This window comes from Eutrigla gurnardus (assembly GCF_963514095.1).
Source record: "Eutrigla gurnardus genome assembly, chromosome: 11".
NCBI classification, from domain to species: domain Eukaryota; kingdom Metazoa; phylum Chordata; class Actinopteri; order Perciformes; family Triglidae; genus Eutrigla; species Eutrigla gurnardus.
The window spans coordinates 17,907,059-17,931,874 of NC_139925.1; the positions used below are offsets into that span (position 1 = coordinate 17,907,059).

Here is a 24,816-nt window from a genome sequence, read left to right on the forward strand (position 1 = left end):
AGTACACATGTCCAACTGCTCGTTAATGCAAATTTCTAATCAGCCAATCACATGGCGGCAACTCAATGCATTTAGGCATGTAGACATGGTCAAGACGATCTGCTGCAGTTCAAACCCAGCATCAGAATGGGGACGAAAGGTGATTTAAGTGACTTTGATACTGCGTGATGCTATCATGTCAATATGGACCAAACTCTCAGAGGAATGTTTCCAGTACCTTGTTGAATCTATGCCACGAAGGATTAAAGCAGTTCTGAAGGCAAAAGGGGGTCCAACCCGGCACTAGCAAGGTGTACCTAATAAAGTGGCCGGTGAATGTAAATCCATGTGTTTAACACCGTCATGAAACAAATGTCCCAAACACGTCTCTTTGCTAAAACCTTATTAATTAGAAGACTTCGGACTCATTAAGACAGATGGGTAGTGGGCCTGCACAAACGTGAGAATATTTTTGCTGAAGTGTGTGTGTTTGGGGTTTTCAAGCTCAGTGGTGGGATAAAATACATTGGTCCATCAAGTGAAATCATTTAGCCCAGCCAAGGCACAAGCTTCAAACAAAATAGAGAAAAGCAGCAATTATATGCATACAAAAGTGTTCTGATATTAAATGTGTGTTTCCTTCGAGGCGACCCTTTTGGTTGACATCAGACAGACAGACTGTACCTTTAAGGTTTACGGCTGTCGGTACTGTGGTACCATGCAAGTTTTCAGATTTATAAAAACAAAGCTCTGCTGTCAATACCATAAAAAGTTGTGTTTTAAATAAGATACTTGATATGATAAATTCAAGGCAGGGGAGAAGAGAATGGTGAAAAATGTCAATGTGAAAATCTAACAGGGAGGAGAGGACCTCAATCTTGTCCTGGTTGGTTGTCTTGCTGGCCTTTCACATGTCTTCTGACTTATTTATCTGGTCGAGAGGCAATATCAGCTGTGGTGGATTTCAAAATGCAACACAGGCACACAAACACACGGTCTTCAGAGGGGCGACCTTGATACTGAAAACCAGAGACGTCTTGTGCAGCCTGTCTCTGCGCATCAGCATTAGAATTTCAAAGTAGCTTTCGATTGTTTGATCTCATATCCAAAAAACGATTGTTGGTTATAAAAAGAAGGAGGGGGGGGGCAATTAACATAAAGCGGTGGTTCTATTAATACTCGGTTTTCTCTGTAGTCTTGTGGCTGGTTGTGATCCATAATTAACAGTGAAGAGATCCCATTTTCACCTTCTGCTGTGGTTCCCCCACTAGACCGGCTCTCTGGAGGGCCGAGGGGAGCGAGAGCGGCGAACACACCATGTTTCACATTAGAAAGAGCTACTCTCCTCTCTAAAATTACAACCTGACATAAATTAACACTTGGATATTTTTCAATTATGATGTATCAGCACAAATATTCTTTTTTATTATTATTTTTAGTTAAAGGTGAAAGTAGTTGTTGAACAGATGGATCATATATATTAATATAATTTAAGCCGTGCTGCAGATCTAGCTGCTCACTCTGAAGGTGCCAGAACCTCCGTGATAATAGACTTCACCCCTTAACTGTGAAACAGCACCTGCCAGTGTGAGGTTGCATTCATGTTTTTAAATGTTTATAAAGATGTACTTTTGATATATGTCATATTGTTTATACGTATGCAACAACTGAATGACTCTGCAAATCCCTGGACTGATGCCTATCTCCTACAAAAATTACATTCCCATCACTAAATAAGGTTTAGAGGGAAACACATTTTCTCCTGGATTACGCTGACAGTTTTACATATAGTTTGAAACGTGGTTAATATTTTAAAATGAAACAAAACTAAAAACACTACACAACTATTTTCTTGTTTTTAGGCAACGTGACTTTGTTCTGGTAAAAAAAAAAACATGATGCTTCTGATTGACTATGAAAATGAACAAAAAAAGAAAAAAAAGTAACAAAATTACTTGTTTACTTCCTCCCATCTGAATACAATCCAACAGTAACACCAATGCAATCAATTCAGTCACAGTTTCACCTCTCAAATAACATACCTTGATTAAAACAGCTCATATAGGCTATTTACAAAGTGCTGGATCTGCTCAATACACATTGTACCTGTATTTTGTAAAAAAAAAAAAAAAAAAAATAGGCCTACATTGTCCAGATCTGCTTGGAGCAACAGACAAATGCTGCACACAATCCCCATTTCGGTGCACACAAGCTGATCAGTAAAAATAGCTCCTTTATATTACAATATCAACATATATTAGATAAATCTGGCTGTATTGACCGTCTCTCACCGAGCCTCCAGAGCATCCGACAGCTGCAGTTTATCTCCATAATAATCAGGCCGCCGCTAAATACATCAACACAAGAAGATGATAAAACCACAGCATTCAGCTCCATTGATTAGCATTGTTAATTTCTCGCTCAGTGGTGCAGGATAAGTGAGGCTGCAGAGCCGACTGGGACCAGTGACAATGTTCTGTTACAAGGCAGCAGTGAAGCTGGAAAATAAAAGAATAGTTATCTCCGTTTGTGTGTCTCTATCTCTGTCTATGCATCTTCTTATCGATTTTATTATTATTATTATTAATATGAGGTGAGTATCAGTTAGCCTTGCAAAAAAACAGGCAGTAGAAATACTTTTTACTTGAAGTCTTTTTGAACACAACTTAAGTATAGAATGTCTGTACTTTTGAGACCTCTGCTGTGGTAAATATATGTCTGAGTAAATATGAGCTCCAGTTGCGTTCTTTTTCTTTTCTGTCTGGTTTGGTGCAGGCGACTAAAACTAGAGTTTAAAGTAAGAGAGAAACTCGCTGTTTTGGCCACAGGAGGACACTTAACGGAAACACTGAATAATTTGTTGTAAGCCAGTGCCGACATTCTTTCTGATGAGGATGACCTCCATGTTATGGTGCATTTTCCTTCATTGTCTAGACCAGCAGTCTAGATTTAATTTTTATGTACATCTTCATTTACATTTCCTAAAGTTTCAGTGCATTGCAATGTATTTAAATAGTATGTTTTTAGCAAAGATGAGAAGAGTATTCGTTCACCGTGGAGGCGCGCGAGGAAAACAGAAAGGGCTTCTATGCTGATGCTCAGCTCATTAACATAGGTTTGCATCGTAGCCCACTTGCTCAAAGCGGTTGGTTTCAGTGATGACATTTTTAGGGGGAGCTGAAGGACAAATCCAAAAAGAATGTAACAGCTGAGTGGTGAAGAACATGAACTAAGTACATTTTTGGAAATGTCACGGTTTCCCTGTAAGCTTGGCTGAGTAGTAAAATCTGTGAAATGCTTTCTCTTTCTTTTCTTCAGTCAGCCACTGCTTGAGCTGCCCTACAGTGAGAGATCACACTTTGAGGGCACTTCATTTGCTTCCTTTGTGCCATACTAGATTAATTAATTATGCGATGAAAAAAAAAAATGTAACACAGGACATAAAGTGTAGATGATGATAGGAAGAAAGTAAAGTTTAATCGCCGCTCTTCCTACTGTGATGATTTCTCCCTGGAAGGCAGAGGTTTTCATGTATCAGATACTCTTTAATCTAAATAGAGAGATGGTAAAAAAAAAGAAAAGAAATAGCCCTCAGGAAGACAGAGGGAGAGACTGACTGAGTGAACGACAGAGAGAAACAGCAGGGAATCTGGGTAAATAAACCAACAATGCAGTAAATGCAGCATTGCGGTTTGGCAATGATATGAGACTGGCTTTCATAAATAATGTAGCCGAGGGTCGGCCGGCCTGCCAGCAGCCGTAGCACTGCTCCTCACACTGGGGACAAGAGGCTAAAGAGAACACTGTGCTGGTCAGGTCACAAGTGGGTAAACACACATCAGAGTACAGGTATCAATCACTGCACTGGAAACAGGTCCCATATAACATGCACACCTGCAAACCCCATCGAGCAAGAGAGTGGCGGTGGTCGAGTATGCTAGAGTGTGAATGAAGAGATGGAGCGGTGTTAGCGAGAACTAAGCTAACTAATTTGCACATAAGAGCAACAGCATTTCCTGCATAATGGCAGAAAAACAGCAGTGGCAGGAAGGAGACCAGGAACCACCAAGTGTATTTAAGCACAATAGTTCCCCGTGGAGCATGTGTGAATTACACCAATAAAAGCAGACTATTATCTTCGCCGCTCAAAAGCAACACTGATCTCTCCCTGGCGACTCGAACACAACACAGTGCGGAAAAAAATGAAGAAAAACAATACGCAAGTGACTGTGGGTTATTACTGAGAAGAGATCCAAAACAAAGCAAACAGCAGAACTGGTGAATTGATATGGGATGTGTGTGTGTGTGTGTGTGTGTGTGTGTGTGTGTGTGTGTGTGTGTGTGTGTGTGTGTGTGTGTGTGTGTGTGTGTGATGGGGGGGGTTGGGTCAGATGTGAATATGAAATGATGCGACATCTGTTGAGGCTTTAAGTGATATATCACTCCATTCCACTTCGTTTAGGATCACTCCGTCTGAGTTAATTGGTTCATGAGGAGCACTAATTAAGGGGGATGGCCTTGTTTATCGTCATGGCGATGCTCGTTAAGCTGAAATATCTTTTCTTTTTGTTTTTTTTTCTTTTCCTTCAGGACTGGTGACATTAACCAACCCTTCACAACTGGTGGGTCATTTGCGAAGTGGCAGCTGCGTCTAACAGCTCGTGTGTAGCGGAGTGAAAGCAAACACATGTGCTGTAAACACATGCATGTGTTTTTTTTTTTTGCTTCGTAACGCACCGATACACAGAAAAAAAAACAGACAAGATGATGATGTGTCCTACCTCTCGCCGCCGCGAGGCCCAGCAGGTCTGCTTGACTTTCCAAACCACAGCGGCAACCAGTAACAGAGACAGGAAACAGCTGGAGAGAGAGACAGGATTCGTCAATCAATTAATCCAAAATAAAGTTGCAAGAAGGACGCAAAATATAATCACATCAAGCAGAATGAGACTGTCTGACCTAGTGATGCACTCACTCATAAGTCACTTCAGTCACGTCTGTTTCAGTATCGGGGCTCTCAAGATACCGAATCTTCTTCGATACGTAGATTTAACATGGATTAAATAAGTATTTGACACATGGAAAACACAGCTGGGGCCTACTGCATCTGACACACCTCATTGTTCATGAGCTGCTTGATCTCAATTCCTCTGAATGTCCTGATTCCAAACTATTATGTTTACAAGCGTGAATTATGGATGTGGTGGGAATGAAAGTTTAACTGGTGAAACTGACAGTTATCGACCCACTAGAGAGCAGGCATATCACTCTGTAGGAGTTGTTGGGACTACAGGAAATTAAAGTAGGTCGCGTTGCTGCAGAAATTTTTTTTTTGATGATAAAAAAATAAATAAAAAATAAGATCCCAACCATTTGTGGTCTTTTTTTTGTTATCAAGTCTTAGGAGCTCATCTGTAACGTTGTAGTCTGCATCACTTCCATTTCCTGTGACAGGGAAGCAGTGCAAGCTGGATATTTAATTCCCCCAAGAGAACAATTTAAAACTAATCAGACAACATTTCCCTCTCACTCTGTACTTTTAGTCTAAGTGGACAAGATGCAGTAGGCAAGAGTCCAAATCTGACGAGACGGAGTTGCCAACAAATCAACCTCCACTCATCCTCACACCTGGACTTGTTGTCTCATGTTGACTCATGGGAGGTACTTTCCTGTGAATACAGTTAATACAGACACTTCCAAAGTGGTGCATAAACACGCTCACCTCCTATACAAAAAAAATGCAACTGTACACGTGTTGTCAGCACATTCTCAAATGCATTTGATAAATCTAAGAGGCGAAGATATTAAAGATGAGATCAAAAACATATTTCTGTTACATAAACGTCAAATACAACAATCAAAATAAAAATTGCGCATTAAATCAACCTTTTATTTTCATTACAAAGGTTGGGAGTAGGGTTGGGCATCTCAATCAGCAAAAGATGGCAACGTAAAGGTTCGTTGTACACTCTGTGTTAACAACAAAGTGTTGTGTCTACTTTCAAGAATACGTCAAACTTGAAAAAACATTTAGAGTTACAGCATGGTACAACCACATTAAAAGAGCAGGTCCCGCCCGGTGACGGTGAAAAGGCGCAGCGTGTGAATAAACAAGACGAGTTCTCGATTTCACGGAGCTCCTGCTAACTCAGTCTGTGCTGAAATGCGAGCGGAGTCTCTCTTGAGTGTTTAGTGGAGAAATGTCTCGCTGCTTGCTGGCCCCGCCCCCTCCCTTCGTCATCACGCCGCTCATACTTGGACTTGCACTTGGACTGTGCTCATTTGTTTCATAAAACCAATCCTTGCTGCTCTAATGCCGGTTCAATATTCATAAAATGTTACTGCCATTACAATATGCAAAATAATTATTTAAGTTAAGTGAAGTCAAGAAAGACTGTCTTTATTATTATGTACTGTATTTATTATTTTCTATCAGGACATAGTTTTCAAGTGCAACTTAAAATGGATACATTGTTGATGTTACTATTAAAAAAGCACATCAATAAAGTGAGTATTGGCAAAATCGGTAGTCTGATGCAGCTGTTGAATGTAACTAATAAAGTAACTTGTAATCTAACTTAGTTACTTTTTAAATCAAGTAGTCAGTAACTTAACTAAGTTACTTTTTAAAGGAGTAGTCAGTAGTCAGATTACTTTTTCAAAGTAACTGTGGCAACACTGGACCTGTTGACCTGCACCTCAAAGAATCGGAATCGAGAATCGTTTAGAACAGGAATCGAAACAGAGGATCGGGATCGGGATCGGAATCGGTCAAATCCAAACGATGCCCAACCCTAGTTGGGAGATTCTGATTGAGATTTTACTTGGTTGGAAATGTTAGATGTAATGTTGTGGTCACCCTTATACAATACAAGGAAGCTACTGTTGATAATGTTAAAGACATGAATGATAATAACATGTTTTCATGCATATAGCAATATTTGAAGTTCTCCCTTTGAAAATATGTATCTGTACATCCCTAAACAATTTAGCAAATTTCTCCACATTATACAACTCAAGCAAGGGTGCAGAATAACAATAATTAAAATATCATGTATTTCATGCTTTTGGTACTGTTTGTATACTTTCAAGTGCAAAAAAAAAGAAAAAAAAGAAAAGCAAATCACACAACCACAACACAATCATAAAGCAGTATCTTCACACTCATTCACTGTCCTCCAGCTCCTGTTTCCAGACAGAGGAGGGAGAAATTCTCTCAAGATTTGTGGCGAGATACAAAAACCGCAGTGGCCACAGGCAGCTGGGGATTTCAGGGCAGCAAAGGTCAGCGAGAGGTCAACAGGCGACATGATGTCTCTAACGAAGCACACGGCCATCGTGTATACGCGGTTTGAAGCGCACACACACACACACACACACACACACACACACACACACACACACACACACACACACACACACACGCACACAGTCTGAACGTTCAGTGTCTGGAGGGGCAACGTTATCTGGCCAAACACAAAGCTCCACTCTCATCCAGAACTTCTGACAAGAACTCAAAACAAGCACACCCAAAGACTCGACAACAGGAAGTGCCTGAGAAACTGCTGAGGACAGCAGCTCCGAAACAATCCTCCTCTTCATCCATCTGTGTGTGTGTTTGCGTGCGTGTGCAATGTGTTTCTATGTGAAGAGGACAGCATTGTAAAGGGGATTAGTGCTGTTATGAGCGTGACATTTTCAGTGGCGGTCTGCTGAAGAGGCTGCGGTCACGGCCTCTTCGGTCCAGAGCCGACCTCTCAACTGCATTCAAACACATCACAACCAGGAAATCCCCTCCGGTGATGAGGACAAGATGCTCATTGCTGCTGCTGCTGCTGGATGAAAACCATCCGGTTTCTCCAACTGCTGATTTTTCATTTAATAGACTAGAAAATGCCCTCATAATCTATATTTGTACACTTTATAGAGATGAGTCCACCCTGTGTGACTGTTACCAGAACTAACTAATGTCTTCTCTTTGTACAGGAAACAACAAACACATGTTAAAGATCCAGAGGAGAGTTTCAGCTTCTGAAAACTGGTTACTCATCATTTTCCCTTATGGTAGGTCCTAGTTACAAAGAACACACACGCTCACACACACATCATTGTATCGTCTCGTCCACTGGCCATATAGAAACTTAACATTGGACCATATCAACATAAATTTTGCTGACATATGACAAAAGAAACCTATTAATAAGAAATTATTAATTTAATTTAATTGTTGTATAGTTCGATAGTTTTGATTATTTAGAATAACCATAATGTTATCCTACTGACTTGTTTTTAACAAAAAACAAGAAAACATAATGGAGATCAGTTTGCTTTTTTGAAGGCACATATACAGTAGCAAATGGCACCATTATTAATTTAACGCAAGTTCGCCTGTGAACAAAATCTGAATTACTCACTAGGGTCATTCTTTACCTATAACATGTTGATGGAGGGCCTGCTCTCTCTATGGATTTAAACAATTCTTCGCTCTACAGATCAGAAAACAGAATCAAACTGATATATTGGCCTATTCAAATGCAATTTAAAGTAATCTAAACATATCTACAGTGCTTTTATTTGGAAATGGTTTTGAAAGGGAAAAATGATACTGCACTGCTGATAGTGTCGTCAGATCTATAAACACTTCTATGTGTACTTCTAGAGGGCATGGACAAACAACTGGACAACTTGTTACCTGTTACATGTTTTCACTGTTTACTCGTCTCTCAGACTTTTTATGGTGTCTGTCTGTTAAGCACTTTGCAATGTTTGGTTATGACAAGTGCAATATAAATACACATTATTCTTAATTCTTCCACTAGATTCATCTTCACGAATTTGCCAGATGCGTCAGCAGCCCCACTGGCTGGGATTCAAATCCAATCAGGTCTGAGATTCCTTCCGTATTACCTCAGCTCTTCATTAATGGGCCACAGGGCCCGAGCTAAGCCATCTAACCAATGGAGCGGAGTGGCTAATTGTCGCTATTACCATGGCATTAGGGAGAAGGCTGAAGGGGGAGGAAGGGGAGATGAGGGGAGGCTGCTGGGAGTGTCCTGTGGGTTTGTTAACACGCCACTGAGCTTCTTGATAGGTTTAGGTTTAAGACCTTACAGCCACAGGTAATAGCGATCGAAGTCATTAAACAGCCTGGGAATGTGGTGCGTGAGTGTACATGATTGTCGTCCTGCTCGTTAAACATGGTGTGGTGGTTCGAACAGGCAACCGCAGACATCCAAAAGCACTGCACATATAACAAACACACACATGGCGTCAAACACAATGAGGCATCTGAACCCCAGCGGGCAGAGTGTAAAATCAATAAGCTATTCGTTGAACATGAGCAGCAGATAGCTCACAATCGGAAACAGCTTTCCATCTGCACAAGCAGCAAATCAACTCTCTGCGCAGAGAGGAAAGTCAATCTGTGCTGCAGCTCCTCTTCCTGTAACGCGTTCAACATTTAAATGTAACTGTTTCTCGCCCGGAGGACCTGTGTCTTTTTCTACTTCTACTTTCTTTTTTATACACCAGCGTATCTGGAATAAGCTGAGGTTCATCTGTGTACCAGATGGCTACTTTACATAGCGAAACATCCTAATAAACTCATTGCGATCCCTCCCCGCAAGGCTGCTGCCTGAAAAATGGACTAGTCAAATCACATGTCTAGTCGGGAAGCCCTGATTCAATTCTCCATCGTCAGTCAATGCATCTAACTGGTTTCCCTTGTAGCATGATTGTCCACAGACCAACACCTGACAACATCAGAGGCAGCCTACAAATGTAGTTTCAAATTACAAATGATTGTAGTTCTGACACGTTCTGCAAGCTGTGCTTACAATGCACTTTTCATTTTCTTTGAGATTGTGAACATCTTTGACATTTTCATATCATAGACGGTCATGATGATGATGAGGGACATCACTAAAGGCAATAAAATGTCAGTCTGACAGGTAAAGTGTGAGACTCCAACCAGGGTGTATTTTCCACTGGGGATAAGTGGGACATGTCTTTCCCACTTTTATTGATTTATTTTTCCCCATCTGAAACCTAAATTAACTTGTTAAAAAGGAGTATCTTGTGTCACTTTTGAGTCTCTCTTATTATTGTTCTCATCCCCCAGAGGAGAAAAGAGTTCATAAAAATGTTGACATGATGGTGCGATCAGCCTCTGATGCTGTTTACAGGCTGCTCTACCTTGTTGGAGTGTATGTCGTCCAAAAAAGGACCATCTGTAGGTGCGTCTGAAGAAAGTAGCCTTCTGTATATAGGGTATGGAGTTTAGATGACATATACATTTCTCCTGAAATAATCTAGTATTAAGCATCAAAGCCAGTAGAGAACAGTTGGCTTTGTAGGCAAAACAAACCTACATAAGAATTAATTGAAGTAGGGTTATTGCATTAACTATACAGCAGAATTGATATCTTATGCCGTCATTCCCAATAGAGCAGATCAGGCCCCAAATAATCCAGCCCGACCCTATTTTAATATTTTAATAAGTGGGTCATTATTACTGACGTTTAAACTACAATTCAGAGTTTTTTGAAAGACAGAAATATGTTTAGAATGATCTTAATGAATAGTGCAACAAGGATGAAGCATGCAAGAAACTGTGCGTTAGTTTATTCAGAAATTCTAAAGCGTCCTGCACTTAATGCACTCGACAAAGTTGACACATATGTTGTCACTGCCCACGACTAATTTGAAATGGTTCCATACCTCCGACTTTCCTCCAAACTTGCTCAATGTTAATACTTCTGTTTTTATTTTGTCTTTACATCTTCAAGCTCATGTAAGCTACGAATGGAGGAGAAGCTCTAATTCCCAATGACCCCACAGGTGGGTCACAGGAGATTTAATTAGGGTCACTAAATTATGTTGCAGTACACATTTGAGCCACACAGGGAACCTTATTCTTCTAACAATCGTAGCCTACTAATAACTGAATCTAATATTAAAGGCTAGCGTATTTGCTTTATTGATAACCAGCCTGTTAACGCAGCCTTAATGCATCGTAAAGTATTAAACATGTTCTGCATGATGGAATAAAGTTGTGTTTCATCAAACGTTTATCACTTAAAACTGTCTGGCTTACCTAATCATAATTAAATAAATTAATGCGGAAATGCCACTTAAATAGTTGATTTACGCACACATTTGCACTTCTCATAATTTATAGTTAAGGCTATTGTGAATTGGAGGCAATGGTCCATCACTTTTAAAAAGTGGGCCTCCAGATAAAAAGTTTGGGAAACCCTGCTGTACAGTGTAAGTAAACATCTGCATCAGAGCAACACGACGGTTCCATTTACTCACCAAAGAGCAAAACAAAGAGTCTTTAAATGCACTCAAGGAACATGTGTTGCTCCTGAAGGATGGTCATTTTGAAATGAAGTGGGTGAGCTCGGGGAGCCACTTAGCGCTCAGTAGCTGCTCTGCTGTTTTGGGGAAGAGAGAGAGGAAGAGCGAGAGAGAAACTGATTGCTAATCAAGCGAGCGAGAGCCGGGAGTAATTGGACAAAGCTGAACCGCAGTGTCACCAATTAGCATTTGAGACTGTGGAGAGCGGAGGCATAAACGCCGTTTAATTATGGCCATTTTCTTTTTTTTTCTCCTGTTCATGTAGAAATGAGATAGAATGCACGAGGAGGACGGCGTTGGAGACAGGGAGAGGAGGGGAGGAGAGCTTCAAACTTTTCTGAATCTTTGTGGCAGACAATTTCACAGCTAATCAGGGAGACACAGGAAGTAGAAAACATACACAGTTAATTTTCTTAATAGTAAAAAAGTCAATATTTAACACAACATATAGATCAGGAGTGTCCTCTTGGCTTAAGGTGAGTCCACACTGGAAGAACTGCCCGACTCGCGTCGGTAAATGAAGTCGGGCTACTTAATATGGCCGACTCGAACAACGACATGGGTGGTTCACACCTATGGAATTACAGCCGACGCCATACGTTCCGCGCTTGCGCGAGATGTAATGTCTCCAAAACAACAGGCGGCGCTAATCTGTATTGTGGGCCAAAAAACACGAAAACCGGAAGTAGCAGAGAGAGTGTGTCGACACCTTCTTCGATTCCACTGTTTATCTGGTATGTTTACCATCGTCACTTCCGGGCTTCACTGATTCGCTAGTCAAGCTGCTAGCCTCCACCAATCAGAATGGTAAAAGAATGACCGACGCGAATGGCGGATTATACATTTGAATCGGCTGAAATGAACGCCGACGTGGGCCGATTCGAGCGACCACACCAAGTAGACACGGATGCCGACTCTCTCAAAGACGCCGATTTTCGGTCCGGTGTGGACTCGCCTTTATACAGCTTTGCATGTATGCTTAAAGCTGTGTCATGTTATAAGAACACGCTAAATGAACGCAATGAAATAACTGAGCTTTGTCTTTCTGTTTGGGGAATTTTCTGTTTTTTTTATAATTCCCATTTTTCCCCATTATTCCAACTCAAATAGGAAAAAACCCACATTTTCAATCAATCTTCTGTGTGCGTGTGTGTGTGTATGTGTGTGTGTGTGTGTGTGTGTAGGGGGATTAGAATGGGTATAACTAATCACTGATTTTTATACAACTGTGAAAATAAACCTTGATAAAATGTCAAATTTTGGGATATATCATGTAGGTTTTACACCTTACAGTTCTTAAAGCAGACAAAATGTACTTGTACTACTATTGGCGTCTTACATAACAATCACTGATAATGCAGCATGGATTATAATAAATGCATGAAAACACATTACACTTAACCAACCAACAATAATGAAATGTTATGATGAAGCATTATTACAGATGCATCAATATGTACTTCACTTTACTTCATACATGTGATACTGCATGCACTATGAGATCATTTGATGGTTGTGGTATGTACAGGTATGTATGCTCATAATGTATTATAAGCCCCATCAGTTTAGGAGTTATAGGAGCAGCCTAAAGACACCTATATATAGCCCACATCTGTGCATCATGAAGTATTGTGTGTTTATGAGTGTAACAGTTGGATATTTACTTTAATATAATTTCACCAAAATATTCAGTTATTGTTTTATTTTTCGCAATGTTAAGATTTTTCTCCTCTGCCTGTCTGTTTTGGGGAGCTCTGTGTGTGCGTACGTAGGGGAGGGGCTATGACGGGGAGTTTTGAGGTGCTGCGCCTGCGTGTTCTGGTCAGAGTCTGACTGGAACATGTCTGCATGTAGGATGTGTGGAAGCTTCTCTCCCACTAAAAGTACTAAAATGTTGTTTCATGAGACCGTTGTTTAACGGGACCAGTGCGGTTCATGCCGGGATGTTGTTGGGAGTGTTTTCAGCCGTTAACCACATTGTGTGTGTGTAAAAAGTAACTCCGAAGCAGTTTGTGAATATCGCTAGTTAGCGTTAGCTTGTGCTAATGTTCACATTACACGCTTCATTAGCCGAGAGCCGATTCACAGTGTTTTTGTTTTGAGTGTGACTCTTTTTCTTTCTCCTCGGCAGAAGTGTCGACAACCTCCTCATGTATGCCGCTCAAGTCTCTCCTGTTTGTTTATTTTGTGACAGGTATGGAGATGGTTAATAACGTTTATTATATGTCCACTGGTTAATATGTGGGGATGCTATTTACATGTGAAATGAATGAATGAGGGTCCTCTGAGAATAATTTAAGTTATTTCAGTTAATTTATTTTTGTTTAAGTCAATTTAATATCACGTTTTGGGAATGATATTTTACATTCTTTACATATTATTTTCTGGTTTCTTTGATAAAAACCACTCTTATTTGATGAGTAAAAGAGAGTCTGACTGGAACATGTCTGCAGAAGTGTCGACAACCTCCTCATGTATGCCGCTCAAGTCTCTCCTGTTTGTTTATTTTGTGACAGACCAAATAAAACGAGTGTCAGAGCCCACCAGCCCGTTTCCCTGGTTTCTTGTCGCACAACACATCGCAGAGTACCGGCAGAGAGGGTTCTACATGGGTTACATGAGCATAGTTATGAATGCATTATATTTCACAGTGAATCCCCTCACAACACAAACGATGTGGGCAACCATTCAGTATGAGTTTTGAACATGTTAGGGTTGGCGTGACAGTTTCTTTGTGTTACATTAAATGTGTGCGGATCGTTACTTGCATAGACTCGTTTCAAAATAAACTTCCAACGTAGGTGTGCTTATTTTTCAGTTTTACTTATGCAACAAAACTACGAACAGCAGTCTCCTGGGAAAAAGTCTTGTGGACTTTCTCACTCTTACACTGCGTCAGTTTCTCTGACCTTCTAATAATGGCATTGATGGGTTTACATTGGAGTCAGTTGAAAGCCTCGTTCGTGCATCTAATACAGACACCAAAGGGTGCCCCAGGGCGTCGTATCACCAACAGGCAACTCACTGACCAAGCTGCAGTATTTTACAAATTGGGAGATAGAACAGTTACATCAATCGAGAGACAATACGGGCAGATCTCCATTCTCTCCTTTCAATCACTTCTTTCTGCATTTGCTACATATCTTTGCTTCTATTCAACCTCAGTGTCAGACTGCATCTCATCACTGTGCCTTCTGCCTTATGGCTAACACACACGCACACGCGCACGCACACACACACACACACACACACACACACACACACACACACACACACACACACACACACACACACACACACACTGAGTCATGACTCAGGCTCTTTGGCACTCTGGTTCTGCATCAGCAGAGTGGAGCCAAAAGAAATACACACGTATGTAATGTAGACCCGCACCTGCACATAAGCCTGCATCTCTGACATGCACGCATCCTGAGAAAGACAGAAGAAGGAAAAGGGTTTACTATTATACAAAGCTGAGGTTTTTTACATTTGACTACTTTATAGCTGTCATTACTTCATATTGTTGTTCTATAATGACAAGGATTTTACTATTTTTAGTAAATGCGATGCACGTTTATACTACCAGATTATAAACTAATTCATCTTAAATGCACCTGGACATAAAAATGGTTCTTATGCACTTAAAAATTAATAACCCACTTTTGGGTTATTATCAAAGGACCAACCTGCTGGATGATTCGTTTTGATAATTGAGTGCAATATACTTCCAATGTTTAAAAACATTTACTTTAGACTGCATTATTAATGTTGAAAGTATGCGGTTACATTTATACATCCACAGAGCAACATTATCCTATTAGGGTTGCGTTGGTGTGAAGTCCAACTTCACCCTCCACCAACTCCTGAGAAAAATATCTTGATCTTGAACGTTCCACTTTCTTCATCAGCTAGTCGCTTTGTTTCTTTGCCATGTGATGACTTACATCAGGTATGTTGTTAATGCAGGTTTTAGTCAAAATATAATCTGCTCTTCTGTTTTTATAATACTGTGAGTCTTTTAACATTTGACAATGCTACTATTATATAAGTAAAGCCCCTGAATAGCTTTTCTAGCTCAGTATAAATAAACATGCACATTATATTACATAACGAGGGAAGAAAATAAACAAACAAAAAAAAAGTCCTGTTGTAGCACATAACCTTTTCTCACTCAGAGTCTGGTGCGGTGCATTAGAGAGCAACTCATAAACATAGCAGTGACTAACACACACACACACACATACACACAGGCAGAAACAACACACCAAACTCTCCAGGCAAAACTTGACACTGTCCCCTACTGATGACATCATCTCGCTGTGCTGGCCTAAAGGTCGCTGATGTCCGGAAGCCGGCCCTGGGCACAAAAATGGCTCACTTCCACACATGACTGCACAGTGACAAACACACACGTAGGCACACACACACACACAGGCAACACACACACACACACACACACACACACACACACACACACACACACACAGGAAACACACACACACAGACAAGCACAGAGAGAGACAAGCACACACTTGTCCAGTGTTGTAATTGAGTGTCAGAATCTTGCCTGAAGATAGCAGACTTCATTTCAGAGTTCTTCCCCAAAACACTCTCTCATTAGATCCACTGCCTGTCTGCACAGAACGCTGCAAAACAAATGTCTCGCACACAGTCCCCAAAAAATGGACTGCTCCGTCAGGCTGCTTGGTTTTTAATGGACTCATGGAGATAGGCATCATTTTTAACAATTAAACTAGTTGCATTTACCTTGAAGCTTATTTAGAATTTAGCTTATTAAAAAACATCCTGCTTCAGAAAGACGAATGGAAAAAAGCTGACTACAAACGCAACAGGTCTTCCAAATCACACACACACACACACGCATACACACATACACACACATATCTTCACTTAGTGCCAGCGCTATCTGGTCATGCAGATGGTTCCAGATTTATTTAGTTATGACATGTCTGTTGCTAATATGTTGGCTGCCACACCACAAGCAAATAAACACATCCAGTGCCATTTTATGACGGAATGTTTGGTTTCTTTTACCCACAGTGATTATTCGGAGGGACAAACGCTGCACTAACAGCAGACACACAACTGCTTCTTTAATCGCTGTTTGTCTTTTAAGGTGTCTTAAGGCAAAATTATTTTCTCTTTCTCTTTTTTTACCTTGTGACATTTGCATGAAGGGGTATTGCATTACAAAAATAAGAAAAGTAATTGTTTTACTAATGGACAGTTTGATGACTCAGAAAGGTAAAGCAGGACTCAGGCTGTGTTCAGCTTAAGAGCACTGTAAGGAACTCCTGGACCCGATCAACAAACCGTGCGTGGAGGCGGTTTGAACACTTGGGGCTGGCCTGGGAATACCTCAGTGTTCCCCAAGAATAATTGGGAAACCAGTGAGCTACCAGGAAGAAATACTACAAGTGAGTGATTTTCATACAAAGTGGCAATCAGTGCATTGTGATTGCATGAAAGGCTTAGAACCGGACTCCATCCAACTCTTAGTGAAGGCGAAATCCATCGTGTCTACATCCTCCTCCTTGCTCTATGGCTGTTAGATTGATGGGTGACCAGCTCATCCGTACAAAGTGTGAGGCCAGGCATCCTCCGGTTGGTGTTCACAGTGAAAAAATATCAAAGTATAAAAAGTACCTCGAAAGTTCTCATGACCTTACAGAAAATACAATGGTTCATCAACGGTTCAGTACCCACTATTTGGTGTTTTACGGGTGAGAAGACATTGAGGTTACTACAAGAGAAAAGTTGGTTATAAAGTAAGTTTCCATCCAACTGATATTTTAACAGCATGCACTGGTTTCAGTGTTAAGCAGGTCATAAAGACATTGAAATATAGTTAGTGTGCTTGAAATAAAGGTTATTCAGAATATAACCTACACATCCTTTGACCTACAAACCACAGAATCATACCTTATCGCAAGCAGTACATCGCACATTTCCTAGAGAGTAACGTTTGAGGATTGTTGCTCTTTCTCAGCATCCCAAGTGATACCCAGGACTTTCCCCACACACTGAGCAGCTGGAGAAGACTGTCAGGGAGCTGGGGGTCAAGCGCTTTGCCCGAGGCTGCTGTCACCTACTGTAACTCAGTGAGTTCAGGTTATGGCCCGCTTGTGCAAAGACCCTCTGGAACCACTGAGCAGCCCTGTGAGGAACAGCTACATGGCTTAGCAAACAGTCAGGAACAACGTACCTGAAGAAGGTGACAAAGAACTGCACCAGGTCCATGATGCTGTTGTGCTGAGAGAATGCGATCTGTTGGGAAAGGGGAAAAAAAATACATACAGTTAATACATCCTGCAAATGTTGAAACTAAATACATGAATTGCATCAGTAATGTGGTCCTATATTTTTATTATGATCAATTAAAAAACAGTTTAATGCAGCTTTTCTATTTATACGGCAACTTATAGTTTAATTTCTTTATATGAATATATATCAAACATGGCAAAAACCCAGAGCCTAATTTTCAGTCCACGCATTGAAAATATTTTCCATTTTTAATCAACTTTTTTGCGTCTATGCATTGATACTTGTCTGTCCTCTTTTCTTTCTTTAGACAGGGAACCTACACCTTCTTTATTCATTTTTTGTTTGGTCATTTTTCGGTCTCACTAATAGAATGAATTAGTTTATAGCTCAATTATGTAACGACATCTATTTCCACACAGACAGAAAAGCAGAAGGTTATACTGGCATATAGAGGAGATGAGGCCAGAGGCAGGTGCTGAATATGCTTAACAAGGAACGATTATGTGTCTTGACTGCTATATCGGTGGAATAGGTGATTTTGCACAAAGCAACTCATAAACTACCCTACATTGCAAAAAATTCAGCAAGCGCTTGTGTAATGTTGCGTTCTCAAACATGTTTTTCAGTGTGAGGCTGATGCAATAACTGTGGAGAAACATCTTTCTTACCTAAAGCCGACGTTCAGACCTCTTACATAAGGCCAACATTTTTATTTCTGCCAAATACATTCTCACATGTTCTCTATCTCCGTGACACACACACACAATGCAATGCAAGCCACGGGCCATATGGTTTGTCGGATGTTATAAGATTAGCCTCTGAGAAAAGGCAAAATGTTCTTTTGTGCTCTCCAGTATTCTGCAGCACTTTGTTCAATTGAACTCCTACAAACCGACTGGATGCTACAGCACGACTACATCCAGTGAATCCATCATGTTTCTGTGCTGGGATGGCCACCAAGCTGATGCATGTTGACTCAAAGAGCCTGCAGGTTTTTTAAAGGGTCATTTCACCCGAATTAGAGAACATTTAGTCACACAGTTTCTGGTTATATATGCTGATATTTAAATAAAAAATCTGTCTATGAATTTTTAATTTTTAACCTCACTGAAGGTCCCATGCCATTCCATCTATCCATCAACTGAATTGTGGTGCGGGTTATTTTAACACCTGGACAATTGAAACTATCTGCAGGAATAAATACCACCAAGGCTAAATATCAAAATATGTATTATTTATTATTAGGACCTTGAAATTTAAATGTATTCTTTCAATATGTGTTAAAATGACACGCATTATACTATATGCTTCATTATTCAAATTAAAGAAAAAAGTTTCCACTTGTTTCATCAGCAAACCCACCCACACATTCCTATCATCTCTTACCTCATCCCTCTCCTCAATCTATAACCCTGCAATCTGTCTCCATCATCAGCCGCGTGTTTACTGTGTGTGTGTGTGTGTGTGTGTGTGTGTGTGTGTGTGTGTGGTGTGTGTCTATGCAGTAGAGATGCACCATGCTGCTTCAAACTTGTGGCCTTCAGCTATGAAAACTCCTGAAAAGCCAATGTTGTCCACTTTTAAACTCCCTCACGTTAAGAGGATTACTTATTCCAGACATAATTGATTTTCCATTCATTTCTCTGCCCTGTAGGTAGAAAACAGAGCAAAGATCTGTGTTGGAAGATCACAGCCTCCTGAAACCTTGTTTGTAGACGGTTAGAGGAAGAAGAGCGTTCTGAGATACTGGATGGAATACAATGTTGACTGTTAAAGAGAGACCGGACCACGCCACGGTCTCGTGCGTCAATGTCACAGACAATGACCTCCGATTGACCATCTATTCCAACCTTCCTCTGTGTTCTGTGTCCAACAATGCATGAAACTACTATTTCAATTTTGGGTTGATTTCGGCAGTCCCTGTGGAGTAAAGCTGTAGAGTTTCTTAGCACCAGAATCCCTTTAGAAACTCTCTTATTTTACTACAGGAGGGTCTGACAGTCGTCCCTCTCCAGTCCTGGTTGTGGTTCTCCAGTGCCTCCCTTCCCTCCAGGGTGGCAGTAACACAGTCTGCTCCTCCAGCAGTGTGGGGTCTGTGTTGGCTCCCAGCGAGGACCTGCGGAGCAATGAGGCGAAGCTCTGCTCCTGGCTGCAGGAGGGGCCACCCGGCACAGAGCTCTCCACCTACATCCAAGCTGGATCTGGGTCTGTCTACGGTGGCCTCATCAGTCATTTCACAGATGGTCGTGCTTACTTGTGTATGTTATAGAAGCTACAGTACTGCAACACACTCAAATGCATCAAATCACGCAGCTTGGTCAGTGCTTGCTCTATAAAAGACTGACTTGAAAAAAATTCAACTTTACTTTTACTTTATCAGCCTCCAAGTATTACATTGAGGTTAAAATTTCCTCAAAGTAACTTGCAGTGCAGGACTTACCAGTAGTTTTCAACAAAAGTATACTAATTTCTATTTCACAAATATTTCTGTGAAAAAAACAAACAATTTCTACTAATAAATGAATTCATTTGACATTGTTTTGATGTTTACATTTGTTTGAATGTGCTTTAAATTCAACAACAGAAACTATATTAAATCAAAATGTAATCAGCTAAATTAATTGTGCAGCTTAATATGATTTTTCTTATTGTGATGATGATTTTACGGTTAAAAGGCTGATGTGACTTATTTTCATAACTTGCTTTGGTCAAGAAACATTGTCAGAACAGTAAGTAAAGGTAACATATGATGTGTTATCAAAGCAGGATAATTGTTAAATGGGTTAGTATCAAATGTCACTTAGGGACTTGATGAGTTAACAAAGCTTTAGAGACTGAATAAAAAGCTACATTAAATTTAAAAAATAAAACTACAGTCATTATTTTCATAATGAATATAATCTGCATTGAACACATTGGATGACATTGCCTTCCAGATTTCTGTGGATGAGAACATCAGTTGTAACATTTTGTTGTTTACCCAGCTGTCAACATCACTTTGTCTTAAGTGTAAAACTAAGTTCAGGAGCTAATATATGTCTATGAATAAGGCTGTAATTTAACTTTAGACATCCATCTCAGTGAGCTGTTTCATAGGAAATTAGGCCTGTCAGGCAGCCCTGCACTCTTTTAGTCACTTTTACGTGAAGGTGAAATCTTTACCTCTCAAATATTTCACTTTAATTGGCTTTAAAAAGACTTAAAGTCTTGCATTTTCCTGTACAAAACTTTAAGACAACGTGAAAAGCGGCACAGCTGAGGACGCAGACGTGCTAATTAGCTGGTGACATCACCTGACCCTCATGACAGGTGGACTGCCAAAGATCTGTTTAAAAATCAGTAAAACACCCTCAGCACCACTGCTGCCTTCACACTTTATAAAGTATAAAAACACTGATCACAGCCAGCCCAAGACAGCAGTATAGTTTAAGCATTTTTGACATTGGGATTGCTTTAAATGGACCTAATAGCCGGAAAGGCTGTGTCTTTGTCTTTGGTGAATCCTCTGAGACTAGCTGGGAGGGGAAGGGAGAAATGGGGCAGAATGGGCTTAAGAGGTTTACTGGCATTTATGCTGCAGGTAAAATGGCCTGACAGTGAAAAACCTGCAGCAAAGCTGATTTGGGTCCAGAGGGACGCAGCATTAATACAGGCATCAGGGAGAAAAGAGGCTGGCTTTGCATTCGAGCTTCCAATACAGCAATTCACACTGACAAAATAAGGAGGTTTCATGAATATACACACAGGAACACAGAAAAAGAAACATATCAAAGAACATTAGAAGAATATGCATAAGCATGCATTCAAAAATGAATGCAATAATAACTCACACAACAGGCAAGACACAAACTCACAAGCTTCCACAGACGACAGGTTGTGAACATTATAATTAACATAATCAATAAATACAGTTCTCTAACATTCCTCCTAATTTATCTCTCCCACACAGAAACATGTGAACACACACACACTTTCCAGTCCCACACCCACGCCAGCCAGCAGCCGCCATTTAAATTTACAACAACTGCAGTCGTTAAACACAACTATGATCAATACGCTGTTCAGACCACACCCTTTTCCTCCTGATCCACACTGCTGCAGAGCCATAAACACACACGACCCCACACACGCGCACACACGCGCACACACACACACACACACACACACACACACACACACACACACACACACACACACACACACACACACACACACACACACACACGTGTTGTCTATAATGTGAAAAGGTAAATCTATTTCATGGACATTTCAGAAGCTACCATTTTTCATCAAAAGAAACTAAATGATGTCTACCCGTCAAAATAAACTTTAACAACAAACCGTCTTCACAGGAAGTTAAGTTCATGCAACAAAAGTTCGTCACTACGAACAATTCACGTGACTATAGCGACTTGGGTGAAATGGCAATGTTTACTTTTAGATTTGCACCTTCTCCTGGAACAAAGTCCTGTCACTGTTTGAACAATCCACCACCGATCCCACCAGAAGCAGACACACTTTAGATTATATATTTGTCACATGCTCTTACCTTCCACTAATGAGGGAGGATGTAAACTAAAGGAGGACGCCATTTATTAATTTACAATGTCAAGGTGACCAACCCCTTGGTATTTGACAGTGAGAATGGGTTCAAAGATTTTTAGGATTGAGTCTTAAGTTTAAGGAGGTTCGAGAGATTTTACGATTATCCTAGCCAAGATCAATACACTGAGGAATTAAATGTATTTTGGATTTAAATGACTGCAATGTTCAACGCAGTCTCAAAGCAGTTTGTGAAATAGTCACGAAATGTCATCTATTGGTTTTGTGTGCAAAGACAAGAATTGTCCCCTTCTTTGTGTCGCTCAGCATGAAAACAATTCCAATGGAACTGCAATTAGGATCCTTTTCATGGTGAATACACAAATGAAACACATCCACGTGATTGCAGTGGCCAGCGCTGGTGACGAAGTATTAAATATTGAGAAAGACTATTAATGGTGAGCAGGTGGAAGATCCAACAAGACAGGACTTTCAACGACTTTCAACGACCCAACCCTCGTAATGTCACCTCCACTGACAGAATAAAATAATAATAAAATAAATAAATACATCAGTTTGAAAGTTGTGCAGAGTGTCTCTAATAAAATGGAAAACTTTGAATCATTACAATTAAATTTGGTGACTATTTCACCGAGACTGTGTTGCAAAGTTAAGTGAGATGACTGTTACTAATGTGATGAACCAAGTGTTTAATGTGGAGATTGGAGCTTCTGCAGCACAGTGGGGCGGCTTTAACTGCTGACACAGAGTTGGTTCTGATACAAAAGGCAACTTGGAGAAATACTGCACGAAAGACGGGGTCAGAAAAATCACTACAGATGGGAATTCTCTGACTCGTAGACTAATAAACTATAATGTGCACATTAAGGTGGAAACCTCAAACAGCAGATATATCTCTCTTCTATAGAATATAATTGTTTGGAGATCGGGAGTCAGCTGACTGTTCAGGGGCAATATTTTCTGTAATCTTGAGGCAAAAACTGCAATTACCGCAGGAGAGAGTGTGAGAATAACAGGAAGGGACGAAGGGGGAGGCAGAGACGCAAGATGAGAGGAACAATGACGTAAAGAGGACTCCAAGGACCCCGGTTCTACGGTCTAGTCATTACTGAGGGCCTACTGTGGCCCTCTGGGTACAAGCCCAGGAGCTGTGACAGCAGTGGGCTGCCTTTCATTTCCCTAACCGTGAGCTAAAGGCTGCTTGTTAAAACCTGGAATGGAAGAAAGTGTTTGGATAATCAATAAGGGAAAGGAAGGGAAAAAGGAGGGCAAGAAAAAGAGAGGAGAAAAGAGTAGAAGTACAAGACCGAGGTGAAAAAGAGATGAAAAGAGAAGCTGAGGCACAAGATCAATGGAGAACCGGTGGATGGTGAGAGGGGAGCAGGAGAGAGGATGATGGTGGCTGAAGATAATCAGTTAATTCACACTTCTTGCTCAATCCTCATCGGGGCAGCAGGCGGTTCAGATACACAAGACCTGTGCATGACTGGGACAGCAATGATAGACCCTCACTTAAAGTTGTTTCCTCTCCACACGAAGGGAAATAGATTTGGGCAGAAGCCATGACAGCTATGGTTCGCAGAATGCTAAGCTAAACTATTACCACCACTTTCTCTCCGGAGAGGACACCGATATTCTAGCGAGGCAGGACAAGCTGGACTATTTAGCTATTCTTCAAAATATGATTACAGTTAATAACATGAAATATAATAAGAAAATGAAAAAGAAAACAATCAACGTCTATGTCAGGTCAGAGTCCAGTGTGCATTTTATCTTTCAAAATTTAATATATCAATTATTTCCCTTAGTCTATTGGCCTACTTGTATGTACTTATTTTTCTAATTGAACAGATCCTATGTGTGATAGTTTTTCAATCACTAATTAACTCTTTAAGTATACATTCAATGCTCAATATATGTAATTTCCTCAATTTCCTCATTATTTCTCTCAAAAAACTCCCAAACTGTAAAGTTTTAAAGATATATCACAATTTAATTGTACTCCTCACTTCACTGTAATCAAAGAAAAAGAAGGGAATGTATGTGATGACCAGACCATCCCATCCCATTCTTATTGTGACACTGGAGGGTTATATTTCCTGTCATCTGTACAGGCTCTGCGATACTGTGAATATCATTATGCATTCTATTGGTTTTTATTCCCACAATATGTAATAACATTTAGAACACATCAGTATGTTAACAAATGTATATGTGAATGTTTCGGGGTTTGAATTGCATCTACCACATGCTCTTCTTATGTATATGCATATTCATAAGGTCCCTAATGACTAAAGCAAGGCAGTTGTCAAGTGCTGTGTCCACCTACACGTTATGCAGATGAGCCCAGCTCTGCCATATGTGTGCACTTGTTAGTCGAGCTCACAGACGCAGCTCCTTCCAACAGGTGCTTAAGATGCACTTCTGCATCAATCTGCAGCTCAAATGGCCGTAACAGACCGCATGATTGTATGACACAACATGGTATAATCCAAAACAGCCACAAAGCCTTCCCACTTGTCACTTATTAGGTGGGTTTTCGTTTCATTATATTTCTGTTCCCAAGACAAATTCCTTGTTGGTGTAAAATCCTTTTTGGCAATAAATATGTTTCTGATTTCTGATTCT

At 40.5% G+C, this 24,816-nt stretch overlaps 1 protein-coding gene across 2 annotated transcripts in view; it reads right to left on the reverse strand.

Annotated features, from left to right (window-relative positions):
- The window catches only part of atrnl1a (attractin-like 1a), a 248,380-nt gene that overhangs the window by 87,629 nt on the left and 135,935 nt on the right, over positions 1-24,816 (reverse strand). For both annotated transcript variants that reach the window (XM_084020523.1, XM_084020524.1), the window contains 2 exons: positions 17,567-17,628; positions 4,761-4,839 (listed from right to left, as the gene is read on the reverse strand). In XM_084020523.1, coding sequence (XP_083876649.1) covers positions 4,761-4,839; positions 17,567-17,628 — 141 coding nt within the window. The remainder of the gene's footprint in view (positions 1-4,760; positions 4,840-17,566; positions 17,629-24,816) is intronic.